The sequence below is a fragment of the Chenopodium quinoa genome, unplaced genomic scaffold (genome assembly GCF_001683475.1).
Source record: "Chenopodium quinoa cultivar QQ74 unplaced genomic scaffold, ASM168347v1, whole genome shotgun sequence".
NCBI classification, from domain to species: Eukaryota; Viridiplantae; Streptophyta; class Magnoliopsida; order Caryophyllales; family Amaranthaceae; genus Chenopodium; species Chenopodium quinoa.
The window spans coordinates 471,145-486,967 of record NW_018743476.1 but is presented as its reverse complement, the minus strand read 5'-3'; the positions used below and the strand labels follow the sequence as shown (position 1 = coordinate 486,967).

Sequence of the window (15,823 nt, the reverse complement as noted above, 5' to 3'; positions counted from 1 at the left end):
CAGACGGTCAAGTTAGAATGTGTATGGAGAAAGTAAAAAGATGCGTAAAAGTAAAGAGGATCTTCTCAAATTCCGAGATTAGGTGTTTTCTCTAATATGAGAGAATGTAGGGTAGGTGTAATAAATGACTGAATCTGTCCCAAAAATGGGGGATATCTCCCTTTTTATAGGGTCATTGGGAAAGATGCTCTCTCCTAGGTCATTTGACCTAGATTTGGTGGGCTTCGCCTTTTTTGCGGCGTTCTAGAAAATTAGGCCTTGAAAGCCGCAATTCTAGTAGGTATCTGAGGCTGATACGTGTCAACTGGTAATTGGCCCAAGTGACTTGTCCAGGCTTAACACGTATCCCTCTCTGATTGGTCCACATGTCTAGAGTATTTTTACCCAAAACAACATGGGGCATAATCTAATACAGAACATAACAATAAAGCCATAAAAGAGGAATGGAATAATAAATTTAAAAAATGGTGACAAACAATAATTAATTAGCACCCTCTGTCCCTACTCCCAAATCAAAACAATAAATGGAGGGAAACACTCAAAATTTAAACCCTTAAAAACTTTGTCCAAAATCTGACCAAAATACCCCTCAAATTGCAGTTGACTCTTTAAGCATCGCCCCCACTATAACCCAAACACAAGCAAACAGTCCAGAATCCATTACCCAAACGTCACTTGTTTATTCTGCTATCGTCACACTCCATTCCCCCAATTTTCTCACCCACTTTCTCTCTCCTCTCGATTTCTCCTCAATTTCTAGGGTTTTGCTCAACGCCGGAGCAATGGAGGCGCCGGATTTTCACCTACCTGACGAAGTTTTAGCAGTCATTCCTACAGATCCTTACGACCAGCTTGATTTAGCTCGCAAAATTACTTCAATGGCGATTGCTTCTCGAGTCTCGAATCTTGAGTCTGAAACTAGTCGACTTAAGCAGAAGGTTTCTGATCAAGACCGCCATATTTTTGAACTTGAGGAGAAAGCTTCTTGCCTTCAGCAAGTTTTTCAGGAAGCTGATTCTCGGTTGAAGCTTGTTCTTGATGAAAATGTATGAATAATTTCCTCTGATTTTTGGGTTTTTTTCCTTTGTAATTTGATATGGGTTTTGAATTTGGTTTATGTTTGGTTGTTTGAAGATGAAATTAGTACAGGAGAGAGATTCGTTGTCGGCGACTGTGAAGAAATTGAACCGGGACTTGGGAAAGGTTTGAATTTCTCTCTCATTTGGAATTTGAAATTGGTGGAATTGTGATTTTTGATTATTTCTGTATCATACGAAGTATATTCGATTGGGGCAGGAAAATTGTAGTCTAGCATTTATTTTTGGAACTTTTCACTCTAAATTCTAATTGAACTTGGTTACATCCTACCACACGAGTCAATGTGTGATTTTTGGTGCATTTAATTGGTTTATTAAAAAATTGGTTATCTTATGTCAAGCTAGAATTTCTAATGCATTTGTTAAAAATTTGAGCATTAATTAACTAAAATCTATGCATTAGCTCAGCTGGAGCAAGCTTCGGTTCCTACGGCTTTGTCTTGGGTTCGATTCGCATTGCCCCACTACCCATGGGTATTGTGGGACCGACCTCATACCCCTTTAAAAAGTACAACCATTGCATAAATCTCCATTGTAGATTTTAGTTCTTGATGTTTCAAGGAGGAAAATTTTGGAAGGGAAACTTTATAGAGTGGTTTTGCTTTAATGTATTGTATGGATATATAATATATATATATATATATATATATATATGTTTGTTTTTTTCATTGGTTAATTAATTGCTACTTAATAATGGTTTGCAAGAACTTTTGTTTGAATATGTGGAGTGTTGATATCCTTTATGTTAACTATAAGAAATTTAGAATAGGAGGAAAGAGGGATCATTTGCCATTCGTAAGACGGTTAGCCAGTGAAGAGAGAAATGTGGGATAGTGAAGCTTGGGGGGGGGGGGGAGGGATGGGGATATGTTAGCTAAAATACTATCAATATTGTTTCATGAGTTTCCATTGAGATATACCCTTGGGGTCTAGCCTAGCTTGGTTTTTATTTTTTATTGACTAGCCTCCTCATAGACGGTTGAACTTGCCAAAACTACTAATATAAGCTTACATCTTGGAATAGATCTTCACTTGTAGCTTGAATGTACTTGATACCAACTAGCTTGTCAAAGGGGTTCATATGGCAACATATGAACATAATTATGTACTTGTTTTGTGGGGAAGGAGAGAGTGAAGACAAATTATGTTCATAGTGGCTAAAGAAACGTTGGAGTAAGCTATTTATATCTTGAATAATGAGAAATGGTTTGTCTTTCGAATATTATTGATTATTGATTGACTTCTAATTCAGAATGTGGTGTTTAGAATGTCTTTGGGAGAAGAAGACGTGTTTAAGAAATACTATGATGGAAATCTTGTAAAGTATATGGTTTTTTTATTATTTTTTAAAATTTTGATGGAGTTAGGGAATTTGACTAACTTGTAGTCTGTTAGCATCTTTGTGTGTAAAAAATTTAAAGGAATTGGATTAACTTGTAGTAGGCTTTTTGGCAACTTTGTGAAGATTCCTTGTCCTTTTGCTGTAATTAGGAATGGCTACATCCTACGGGTTGGATTCGAGCTAGACTTGGTAGGATCTTAATCTAAATTGATCAATAAACTAATCCAATAATCCAAGTTCAAGTTTGAGTTTGGATCTGACTAACTATGCTTTGAGAATCTGGATGATTAACCTCATTACCAATAGTAACAGCATAATAGCAGCAGATATTGAAATCCAACATTAATACATACATACATCAGATAGAAATTTATACAATAAAGTAACGTGTGATTATTAAAGACATGTATTCATGTAAACATAGAAAATCAAAATAATAGTAAAATTAATTAATGTTGATGGTTGTAGAAATTAATAACGTAATAATAAACTTACAAAAAGGTGAAAAAAAAGAGAATAAATAAAAAAAATGACCCTAATGCTAGTATGCTACGGCTATGAGTGTTTTGCCCCAATTTCGATTTTCAAAGTCAGGCATAGATCGAAAGGAAACTAAGTGCAGGGTTCATTGTTAATTATTAGGAGTTTGTTAATTTATGACCTCAATTTCTGTCTCTGGTCTATATGTAAGAGAACAATATTTTAAGCTTCTATTTTGATGAGATGTTTGGCATCATGTTTTCATCATATGGGCTGTTGAACCAAAACATGCTTCTATTAGCATGCACTTCGTTTAATTCAACATCTGCAGCTCCTTATTTCATTTGCTTTAAAAATGATTTATCAAGGTTTGGTTTAACCTTAAAATTTGTGCTTAGTGGATTTCATCAGTCCATATTAAGTCCTTCCCTTATATGGCAGCTGGAGACATTCAAGAGACAACTGATGCAATCACTCAGTGAAGATTCTTCTGTAAGTTTTTATTTTTTTTATATTTATTATGGAAGTTGTTTCTCTCTGAATTCCCAAATTGTGCTTGATTGATACCACCAAAATGTGTATCTTGTTTTGTGATCTATATTAACTGTAGCAATAAGTGAGTATATGTTTTATGAATGGCAGACTGAAACTGTTGATATTGGGACCTGTGATCAAGCAGTTCCAAGAGCCTATCCAGACAAAGGTACTGTATTCAGCTCTTAATTTTTTTGTTAAGTTCATATTAGTTTTATGAGATCTGGTAATGTGGTGTGAATGTGATATCTTCGTATGAGGAACTTATGTATTTCTTAATATGACTACTGTCTGAAGCTGACGGTGCTAATGGCCACACAAGACACTATTCTTATAATAGCACCACTGAATCCAGATACTCAAGCAATGAATGTATGTTGCTTCTATTATTCAGATTATATTTTTGGACTCTCATTTGGCTGTGTGCTTTAGCATCTCTCTCGTAATGACTTTTTTTTTTGGTTCTGTAGCTGTGAAACAAACTGGTCAACGATTTTCATTGACTCCCTATCAAATAACCCCTCGGCTGACTCCTACTGGAACACCCAAAGTTATTTCAACTACTGGTTCCCCCAAATCTTATTCCGCTGTTGGGTCTCCTCAGAAAGACTCTGGGGCAACAACTCCTACTAAAATGCAGTATGATGGACGAACTTCACTGTCATCATGGTATCCGTCAAGTCAGCGATCATCAGCAGCAAACTCACCACCTCGTGCTCGGGCTTTGCCAAGTATGGGGTTTTCTTACCTATGAATTTTGATTGATTTGCTATCTTTCTATAAAGCCAATCTATGCAATAATTCCAATTTTGTGTCAAGTTACCAATGCTCAAAGGTTTCTTGTTTTTTCTTGGATACTACTGAATAATTTTTAGCAATATATCCTATCTTCTGAAATGTTAGTTAGCTGAATGACCAAGAACTGTATCTGAGCGGATTATCCACTTTACTTCTGTTTCCATCTCTATACCTATGGATTGTGTTCATTGTTGTATATCTGACCATTCTTATTGCTAGCTTGTCTCTTTGTGGTCTGTGGTGTTGTGATGCGTACATGAGAGAATAACTTCTGTATTCATATATGGTTTGTTGTGTTATTATTTTGTTTACTCATATTGAAGCTGCTCTTAACAATGTAGGTCGAACCCCTAGAATCGACGGAAAAGAGTTTTTCCGCCAGGCTCGGTGAGTTCTGTTTTCTATCTAAAACAATAATTCACTGTGTTTACGAATGTTTATCTAAATTTTTTTTATGTATCAGGAGTCGATTGTCATATGAGCAATTCAGTGCTTTCCTTGCGAATATTAAGCAACTAAATGATCACAAGCAATCACGCGAGGTAATAATAGCTGTATTTCAAGAAGCATTACCCTTATTGTGGCTGGTTCTATCTAGTAATTTAGTACATATGTAGAGTCGTAAGCCTTATTAGTAAATGTTAGTTGTACATTTACTTAACATAAACTTGGAAGAGGGTGATTTAGAGTGACATGAGTGCCTTGGGGATTAAGGAGGATATGGTGTTGGATAGGACGGTATGGAGGGAGAAAATTTACGTCACCGACCTGAATTGTTTATATATCCTTTTGAAGTTTATTTTCGTTTTTAATGTTATTTTGGCCCACTAACGTTTCATGAACTGTATTGTTTTCCTTTGCTAAAGCTTTCTCAAACCTTCTGTTTTCAACTTGGACGTTTTAACAACTCTCTTAAACCGTTTTTGCATTTTATTCTTGATTTACCTTTAAAACTCTCATAATTTTTCTTAAGCTCTTTCGTTTACTCACTTTACTCACCTTTCTTAAAACTCTTCTAATTGATGGTTTTGTCATGTTCGTTTCTTTATATTGAGGGATTCCTTATGACGATTCATGTTAGCCGACCCCAAATCATTTTGGGACTAAGGCTTTGTTGTTGTTGTTGTTGTTGTTGTTGTTGTTGTTGTTGTTGTTGTTGAGCTAAATCCGGTCCTGTAATTGTGAGCTTCTAGTAACCTGTAACTATTTATTTAGTTAAGATCATTTGTCAGCCCTTTTTAGTGAAAGGAAACAAGTTTATGAGCTATGAGCCTTCGATATTTTTTTCTCTCTCTTATTCTATAGAAGTCAGTAAAAGAAGAATTAAGGAAGAAAGATAATCAGAAAATGTTTAGGCAATTCGGGCTTCTTGGTGTTTGTAAAATTTCTTTGACCCAAGCATAGAGATAGGAACAACCATTTTCTTTATATTGCTGATTAAAGCAGACAAATCACATACTCCTGTGTTCGTATTCATATCAGGAAACCTTACGAAAAGCAGAAGAGATACTAGGTACAGATAACAAAGATCTTTACCTCTCATTCCAAGGGCTGCTCAACCGCAATGTGAACTAGTTTTTGCAAACATGCAGTTTCAAGCCTTGTGGTATGCCAAATTTATTTATCTTTGTTGATTTATTTTTATCATCATTTGTGTATATTTTGGAACTAGATAATTATCAATCCTTATTTCAAACAGTGTGCCCAAAATTTTATTTTTCTTAGCTATAATGATTTTGAGGGAAAATTTCCTCTTTCTGTTTTTATCTAAAAATGTATTACCTCTGTTCCTAAATGTTTTTAAACACTTTCCTCACTAGTTTGTTCCTCAAAGTTCCTTACAGCTTCACTTTAATCTTTTCCTCACTAGTTTGTTCCTCAAAGTTCCTTACAGCTTCACTTTAATCTATATCTGGCAAATTCCATATACTCCCCTGCCCCCCTTACCCCACAATGCTTGTATTTTTCCACTCTCTCTTACTTTTTCCACCTTTTTCCTTATATTAAACCATCTTATAACTCTTTTTTTTACTTTATCTATTTTATCTTATTTCACTCACCTCATCAATAGTCTCTTTCCAACTGCCATAATTTCCGTGAGAATAGTTAACATCAAGACTATACAAGAACAGAGGTAGTATAAGAGTGCTTCACGCTCACAAAACGAAGGGGAAATAATCTCTCTTTGGCTAGATAATATCATTTTGTTCACTTTCCTTTTATTCTTAAATCTGACTACCTATGGATTAACTCTTAACAAGGCCGATGATTAGGGATGGAAATGGATCGGGTTCGGATCGGTGAAGCTCCACCCGCATCCATTCGTTTCACTCGATCCATCTGTCACCCGCATAATACATCACCCGAAATCCATCCATCCACCATCCGCGGGTGAAACGGATGGGCCGGGTGGGTAAATAAAAATTAATTTTAGAAAACTATTTTACCCTTTAATATTAAAATAATTATTGTAAAATAATTGTGATATGTCAAATATTAACATAAAAAATAAAATATAATCGTACCATACAACTTCTAATATGCAAATATTATATATGTATAAGATATTTATATTTATTTTTAAAAAATAAGAATATTTATAATACTAAACGGATGGATGGATGGGTGACGGATGGGATTAACAACCACCCAAATCCGACCCGATTCATTACCCGATTCGCTCGTCACCCGCCTCTCATCCATATAAACCGGGTTTTTCACCCGTTTAATAAAGCGGATGGATCGGGTGGTCGGATCATCCGTTGGATATTTCCATCCTTACCGATGATACAAGAGGTTAAAGGAAAACTTGGGACATTTATCTTTCCATGTTTTCAGTTTTTTTTTTTTTTTTCCTTGAAATAGTGTTTAAGAGAATAAGATTGGATGCCAAAATATCGATTGATGAAAGACTAATAATAAACTTATGGTTATGAAGTGACTTAAGTACTAAGTTAATTAGAGGTTGTTTAGAAGCCATTCAACTATGACTTGTGTATCATTCACACCAAATGTCTTGTAATGACTTGTGTTTTTATCTTGGGTCCCAATTCTATAAAGTTCTCTTTTTTTCTTTTTTTTTTTTTTTATAGGATCTTGCAAATCAGGTCTAAACCACTTGCTAAAGGAACTTTATTAAATGAGAGACTCACTTATTAAACATAGTGAGACAACCTTCATTTCTATTAAGCTACACATATTCTCTTCACCTTTGATATATTTTCTTCGTCATGTAGATTGGCGATGGTGCGCCTCTTTCACAAAAAGAAAATTTAAATAAAAATCAGCTTCCTTGATTTATAGGCCTTGAACTTGATGAATATGATCATCATTTTGCTAGCTCTTTTTCAAGTCTCAAATCTCGCTCATTTTCTTCGTCAGTTTCTAGTTATTACTCAATCTTATAGTTGTACCTTAAGCTTAGAAGAAGGCTTAATCTTGAATGTGAGGTTCTAGCTTGGACCTTGTCATAAAATTATATAGATTTTTCTTTTTAAAAAATGTTATGATATATTCAATTTATAATGGCGCTGCCTTCTCCAGCGCAAGAGGTGGTTTGTTGGAAGAAGATGATTGAAAATGATAGGAGGGAAAAAAGAAGAGGGTGGGTGCAAACATAGTTATCAGAATGGGGATTCTACTTTGAATCGATGAGTTGGGTAGAATTGAATCGTAGAATCGTACATTCTACAAAATTGTAAAATTGAGCTTCAAAATGTAACTAATGACGACATACATAATTATAGTAATATATATTGTTGATAACATAATATCGACAATACAAGTATAAAATAGTTTAAGAAATAATTTCGCACGCGCAAATCTCAAACTGTTACAATAAACTATAACGTCATATTATTAGTACACATTCTTAACCACGAGAGTACAAGACAATTGTTGTTAAATTATGAAAAAAATAACGCTGTTGACTCGTAAAATTGATCCCCTCAGCAAATAAAAAATCCAATGATAATAAAAAACTAAGTGTGAAGTTAGTTAATTTTAACGAGATAGCTAAAAAATGACAACTATAACAAATTCATGTTATAAAAGTGTTTATATGTCCAAAATTAAGTGCATAAGACTCATGAATACATTCTTATGCCCAAAAAAATTAAATGGTGGGATACAATAGTGAAAGTTATTTAAATTGATGTTTCATAAGCTTTATTATGATTTATATTGAATAATATATAACTCATTGACTAAAGTTAGGCTCAACTATGACACCCTTACACTCTTTAGGCTATAACATAACAAATGTACTACCTTTGTTTTACATTTTTTGCAACTTTGAAGATGTGCGGACTCTTAGGCAATATTTGTTTGTGAGTATAAGATAGAGAGAAAAATATAAGAATGCATGTGATGAATAGAGAGATAGAGAGAAATAACAACCTAAAAAGCAAAGAAAACATTAGTTGCAAATAATGTGTAACATCCATTTTTTGCAAAAGTTACAAAAAAAAAAAAAAAAATGAAACGAAGGTAGTAAATGATATGGGTACGGGACCAAGTTTGTTAGAAAGTAGACCTCAAGAGTTTTCCAACAATATGTTATAATCCCAATTCCAACTTCGCAATCAAAAGTTATGGCTTTTGAAAAATTAGACTTTTTGTTGGAGTGAAATCATTAGAATCGGTACCGATTCCACCGATTCTAAGTAAGAGCCTATTCTTTCAGCTTAATTTCAGTTCCAATCAGTTCAGTTCCTAATTTCCTTCTCTCATAAAATATCCATTCCAGCTCTATTCAGTTGAGCTTAGCTCCAATAATTTTAGCTCAGTTTAGTAAATGTGAACAGGCCTTAATTCAACCAATTTTATGAGCGATTCTATAACATTGCGATTTTATCGTCAATTTACATCGTTTAGGGGGATTGAGATTTTATGGTTGTACTATCCGAATCGCGATTTTAGAACATTGGGTGCAAATAACAAGTTCTTTTGGTGCACATACGAAAAAGAAGTCAATGCTTGAAAATGATAGTGTATGCTAAAATAGTACACAAAGGTATCTATTGACACAAAATGCAATTTGATGGTTTTTTGTTTGCTAAAACAGTTTTAAAAGGATTTTTTTTTTTTTTTTGTTTTTTTTTGGGGTGCTTTTAAAAGGTTTTTTCTGGCAAATATTCCTATGATACTTGTACTGATTGTGGGGGGTTGTGGTCACATTGGTTGCATTCCAGAAAATAGACAAAAACATAGCTGAGCAATGGAAATTATAAAGAGGTTAACGAGGCCAGTGTTTAACGTAATTATCTTTGGCTGAAGCTGTATTTGTAAACAATAATGGCAACCTAGAAGGATCGGATGATAAAGAAACATCAGATCTCTGTGTTTCTTGTTTTGCTTTGTAATTCCTTGCTGTCAGCTTCGGTTGTTTGGTGATTGTTTTTATTTGGATTTAAGGAAATACCTAATCGTTAAGTAAGGGGGAGGAGGTCATCTAGCAGTCATATTTTTCGCACATTAAAGGAAAATAATTGACCTATAATTTCAGCTGGAGGTAGTATCAATTTTAATAATTGCCAGTTCATGTACGCAGATTAAATGCTCCATCATCTAAATTTCTCAATCCCAGGTAGAAAAATGTATGGGCAGAAAAATGTATGTTTAGAAGTGCATGAAATGTAGCATGTCAGTGACACTCTAGCTTTGCATATGATTACATGAGTTACTATACTTTATGTGCTGTCGTGCTTCTATACAAAGCCCTTGGTGCCTCTTCCACTCCTATACTCACTCATGCACACACTAGTAAGAGTAGTGCATAATTTCAATTTGTAGCATAAAGAAATATTAATATAACAATTAATGTCAGGTGCGCATGATCTCTAGCAATCAATTTTGTAATTAAAAAGATTGCTCATCAACTATCACTATATACCACATACATAGACTTAGATCCTGCATTATGATTTTTGAATGAATCATGACACTGATGAAGTAAAATTGTTGCATATCAATTCATTTCTATTTATTTGAATTTTTTTTTGCTCCAATGTGTTGCTAGTTGTTGATGTTAGGCCAACTTGGTCGCCGTTTGCAGGTGTTTGTTCAAACGTCTTCCAGCTGCTTGCTGAATGTCATATGCTTACTCATGCGATGTTAAAATGAGAAGCTGATGTAATTTATTTATAGAAAGGTTGATTGTTATCAACATCATTGTACAATTTTCACGCAGGTTATACAATGTAAATAAATTGTTTCTACTTTGTGTCGCCTGCAAAATTGAGAAGAGTTAGATCTGTATGGAACTTGCCCTGATTGTAGATTTGCTTGAAGTGAAAATTTTCTATGATGAAAGCTTATTTATTACTTCCTGCAATTGCAAGACCAATAAATTCGTAACTGCATGCATATATTATGTTAAGACGTTAAAATTCGTGAACATGTTAGCTTGTTAAGGTTTTGGTTCCTTGCATTGTATCCTGACATGGATGAAGAGTAAAGTTTTGCGGTTTTGCCTGACCTACTGTGAGTTATTTAGCGTAATTGTTGTTAGATTGGTGTTTTCAGGTAATGATTTTTAGTCTTTGACTTGTGTCTACTCCCCCTTCTGTAAGATGGGTATTGTAATCCATATGTAACGGGGTGATGCTTTATATTAGTGAAGATGCTTGCAAGTTTATGTTTGTATATAACGGGTGTATCGTACAGGGTGTAAAAATCCATGAGCCATAGTTAAGGGCGTAAGATTCCTGCCGTCGCTCCCTTAGCATGTAGATTCTTGTTGACGGACCCTACATTGTAAACAAATGGTACATCTATTAACTATTACTAAAACATAAATCTACTGACATCCTCTCTCTCAAATGTCACTTTCTCATGAAAAATTTTCCCGCCAAATGCACTTATGATATCATATATATATATATATATATATATATATATATATATATATATATAGGGGAGGGATCCCATGAGAATAGCTCTTTATATGAGAAATCTATCATATATGATAATACATCACAACCATTAAATAGAACAAGAACCAACAGCTGAAATCACTCCAAAAGTAATGGCAAAAATGTAATTTTTGATCAAATAAAACCACTCAAAAACCTAAAACCCACGCATTCAACCTTGATCAAGTTACCATCTTCTCTCTCTCTCCATAAGCTTGACTTTCTCTCTCCTCTTGTTCTTGGTAAGTAATTCTATTCTTATGATTCAATTCTTAAGATTAAATTCTTATGATTAAATTCTTTATATTCTTAAGCGATTTTTATGCGCTTTTTGTCAATTTTTGAAGTGATTTTTTGCTTCGATTTTTATGCGGTTTTTCAATTTTATGCGATTTTTTGCTTCAATTTTTTGCTGTGATTTTGTTTGATTATGTTCGATTTTTTATTATGTTTGTTTTATGTTTGATTATGTTCGATTTTTATCAAGCATTTGTTTGCTTTATGTATGATTATGTGGAGTACATCTTTCTTTGATGTGGAGTTTTTTTTTTGTTTGATGTGGAGTGCTAAATTTATTGATCTTAATTGCTTGGATTGAATTTGTGTATATTATCAGTGTTTTATTTGAAATTTATCTGAATTTTTGCAGGTTCGTTATATTAGGTTGAAAATTATGGATGAACAAGCAAATAATGAAGCAGGTTTTTTTTTTTTTTTTTTTTTTTAACTAGGATGTTTTTATGTATAACATGTTCCAAAATCGTAGAACATGGTTGAAAATTTTAGAACATGTATGTATAAAATTAGAACATGCTGGTGTGAAAGCAAGGGAAAGTAATAAATGAGAATGTAGAAGAATAAAATTTGATAAATAATTTGGGTCATTTGATAAATAATTTAGAACAAATGAGTACAATTTTGGAACATGTTCTGATTTTTCTAATGGGATGTCTAAAATCCTGTGTTCTACATATTTAATCATGTGTTCTAAAATTTCAATAAAATGTTATGACTTTTTATTCACATGTTCTAAAATTTGCTTTTTATGTTATAAAGTTTTAGTCTAATGTTCCAAATTATGCTGTAAATAATTAAGTAAACTTCAGCCTTAAATCTATGCTCTAAATAATGTCTTCTGTTTTGATTTAATCATGTGTTCTAAATATTATATCATATGTTCTAAAATTTTATTAACTTGTTAAAATTACTTTTGTGCAGAAATAATTAACAACAACGAACAACATGATAATGTTTCTAATGCCAATGCAAGTGTGCCAACTACTCCTACAATAGTACCTATATTAACTCCCAGAGGAACAAAATAATGGTTTCCTATGTGCCGCAATGAGTTAAAACCTGCAATAGGAATGAAATTTATAAGTGTTGATGAGGGTGTTGAATTTTATAAATCATATGCACTTGCTGCTGGTTTTAACACTAGGAAGTCTACCAGTAAAAGGCATTCAGAGAAAAAATTGGCATTCTAATATGTCTTATGCAACAAACAGGGTTTCAAGGAGAAGAAAAAGCCTATTGTTGAGAGTATTCTAAATGATAAAGAAGAAAAAAGCAAGGAAGACAAGATTTCAATAACAAGAAAAAGATAAGTCACTCGTGTTGGGTGCAGAGCTCTTATGGTTCTAAAACATTGTGAAGATGAAAAGTATATAGTGACACAGTTCCACGAAGGACGTACTCATCCCCTTTACACACCAAGTTGTAATCTATTTCAAAAAGAAGGAAGAAAGATGAACATTTTTCATAAAAAAATGATTGTTGATAATTCTAAGGTAACTCTATCATAAATTTTTACACTGGCATTCTAAACTTTTACTCATATGTTCTAAAATATTATTCACATGTTCCAAAAGTTTCTTTATATGTTCTAAAACTTTTTTGTGCCTACAATAGGTGAATATTGGCCTTGTAAAAACTTTTCGAATGATGAAGGAAATACTTGGAGGTTATGATAATGTTGGAGCTTCCAAGCAAGATTTTAAAATTTTTCACATAGATTTAAAAGCATTCATTCAAGGGTCCGATGCTCAAATGTTTGTAGATAATTTCACAAAGAAAAGTTGATGTGGAGTGCTTTTTTCTTTGATTTTGAAGTTGATGAGGATTCTTCTCTCTCTAGAGCTCTTTGGGCGGACCCTATTTGTAAAAAAAATTATGCTCTATTCGGTGATATGATATCATTTGACACCACTTTCCAAACTAACAGGTGATTCATATAACTCATGTCTTATGTTCTGAATTTTGTTTTGAATGTTCTAAAAATTGCTTCTAATGTTCTAAATTTGAGATCTAATGTTCCAAATTATGTTCTATATTCTCATAAGATTTAACAACTCTTCAATCAAATGTTCTAAATAGTGATTCTTATGTTCCGATTACAATTAAGTAAACTTTAGTCTTGAAATTAAGCTGTAAATAATTAGTCTTCTGTTCAAATCATGTGTTCTAAAATTTTTATCATATGTTCTACATTTTTATTCACATGTTCTAAAATTTGCTTTTTATGTTATAAAGTTTAAGTCTAATGTTCCAAATTATGTGTTATAAACTCATAACCTTTATGCTCTAAATAATATACCCTTTATGTGTTATAAACTTTAGTCTTAAATCTATGCTCTAAATAATGTCTTTTATTGTGATTTAATCATGTGTTCTAAATATTTAATCACGTGTTCTAAATTTGTACTCATACGTTCTAAAGTTTTATTCACATGTTCTAAAATGGTAGTGCTATATTTTGTATGTAATGAAATTTGATCTTTATGTTCTAAACAGGTACAACATGGTATTTACTCCATTTACAGAGGTTGATCATCACAAGAGTTGTATCACTTTTGCGGCTGGTTTCATAGCAAAGAAAGATATTGAATCATTTGAGTGGCTTTTCAAAACATTTCTAAAGGCAATGGGCAATAATGAACCTAATTGTTTGATCACAGATCAAGATCAAGATCCAGCTATGAAAGTTGCTATTAGTAGAGTGTTTCAAAAATCTGAACATCGGTTCTGTATGTGGCATATAATGAAAAAGTTGCCCGATAAAGTAGGGCGAGCAATCACAAAGGAGGAAACAGGATTCCTGAAAAAAATATGTGCCTGTGTTTGGCATCTTGAAATTGAGCCAGATGAGTTTGAAGAAAGGTGGAATAAGGTGATGGTTGAGTTTGAATTGGAAGGAAATGAGTGGTTGTGTTATATGTACGAGATAAGGGATAAGTGGATTCCGACATATTTCAGAGATGTGTTCCTGGGAGGAATAATGCGTACCACATCAAGATCAGAAAGTGAAAATAACTTTTTTTGCTCCTTTATCAATCCTCACGTGTCACTTGTTGAGTTTTACATGAGATATGAAGCTGCAATTAATGCCCAAAGACACACTCAAGGTCAAAATGACAATGATTCAAAGCACAAATACCCAGAGTGCAAGACACCACTAGGGATAGAAAAGTATGCCTCAACCATATACACTATTTCTGTTTTTTATGATTTCCAATATGAGGTAGAAATGGCTTGTTTTTCTTGTGGGTGTGAAGAGTTTAAGAGAGAAAATGGATTAGAAATTGCAAAAGTAAGTGAAGGGGGTCGGAGTAGAACATTTGATGTTGTGTTTAATCCGACTAACCAAGAGACAACATGTTCTTGCAAGTTGTTTAATAGGTAAGGCATTCCATGTAGGCACATGGTTTGGGTTTGGAAAGCAAAACGGTTTGAAATCATTCCTAAGCAGTATATTCTAAACAGATGGACTACTATGGCAACGAAAAGACCAATATTTGACCTGGGAGGAAATCTGTTGGAACAATGTGCTAATATAGACAAGAAAAAGTTGTTGAATAAGTTGTGGTCAGAGATACATAATTGTGTTAGTTTGGCAGAGGGTGACGATGATGATATAAAAGACCTTGTGATTAATTTTCGAGGATTGAGGCTGGATTTGGAAGCTAAGAGGAATGCAAGAAGTAATGGTGAAAGGAATGCAACTAACAAAGAAAAAGACATAGAACTATTAATTGGAGCTAGTGTTCCAACTGAAATATCTATCAAACCTCCAAAAATTTCGAAGAACAAAGGCACAGGAGTTCATTTGTCAAATACTGAAACGAGATCTGTAGAGACTTCAAATGTTGAAACAAGATCTGTAGAGACTTCAAATGTTGAAACAAGATTTGGAAGTGGAAAAAGACTAAAGGGAGACAAAGAAAAGGAAGTAGAACAAAATCAGAAAAAAAGAGGTTATGCAAAGGTTGTAGGGAATTGAGCCACCACGATATTCGAAATTGTCCAAAGAAAGTTAGATGATACTTAATAATTTTGGAACATTTTTTTGAATTTGTGTATTGAATAACACTTTTTTGTATAATAGAAATGATTGCAGTTTGGAACTTGTGAGTTTAATTTAGAACATATGTATTAAAATTTAGAACATATGAATAAAAATTTAGAATATATGAGTTATAATTAGTAATCATGTGTGTTGCATGGTTCCGATAAGATTTCAAAATTTTAATTTAGATCATTATGATTAAAATTTATCACTTAAATTCTTAGTTCTTAAATACATGAGTAATATTTTGACATTAGTATTTAGAACATATGACTAAAAATTTAGCTTTTGTAAGTTGTAAATTTTCCTTTTG

The 15,823-nt window shown here is 33.1% G+C and overlaps 2 protein-coding genes across 3 annotated transcripts; both read left to right on the top strand.

Moving 5' to 3' along the window:
- The first annotated feature begins 626 nt into the window (after positions 1 to 626).
- Positions 627 to 10,575, top strand: LOC110739380 (uncharacterized protein At4g15545-like). 2 transcript variants are annotated; one of them, XM_021919835.1, is made up of 10 exons: positions 630 to 1,046; positions 1,135 to 1,203; positions 3,361 to 3,411; positions 3,562 to 3,622; positions 3,751 to 3,825; positions 3,924 to 4,184; positions 4,593 to 4,638; positions 4,715 to 4,793; positions 5,734 to 5,857; positions 10,307 to 10,575. In XM_021919835.1, the coding sequence occupies exons 1-9, from the start codon at positions 783 to 785 to the stop codon at positions 5,824 to 5,826; spliced, it is 999 nt and encodes a 332-aa protein (XP_021775527.1). In that variant the 5' UTR covers positions 630 to 782; the 3' UTR covers positions 5,827 to 5,857; positions 10,307 to 10,575. The 2 variants fall into 2 exon arrangements, with proteins under 2 accessions (XP_021775528.1, XP_021775527.1); XM_021919836.1 differs by lacking the exon at positions 3,751 to 3,825 and having other exon boundaries at positions 627 to 1,046.
- Positions 9,847 to 15,444, top strand: LOC110739414 (protein FAR1-RELATED SEQUENCE 1-like). The gene is made up of 6 exons (XM_021919872.1): positions 9,847 to 9,864; positions 11,815 to 11,866; positions 12,384 to 12,457; positions 13,077 to 13,216; positions 13,959 to 14,843; positions 14,928 to 15,444. The coding sequence occupies exons 1-6, from the start codon at positions 9,847 to 9,849 to the stop codon at positions 15,442 to 15,444; spliced, it is 1,686 nt and encodes a 561-aa protein (XP_021775564.1).
- The last annotated feature ends 379 nt before the right edge of the window (positions 15,445 to 15,823 follow it).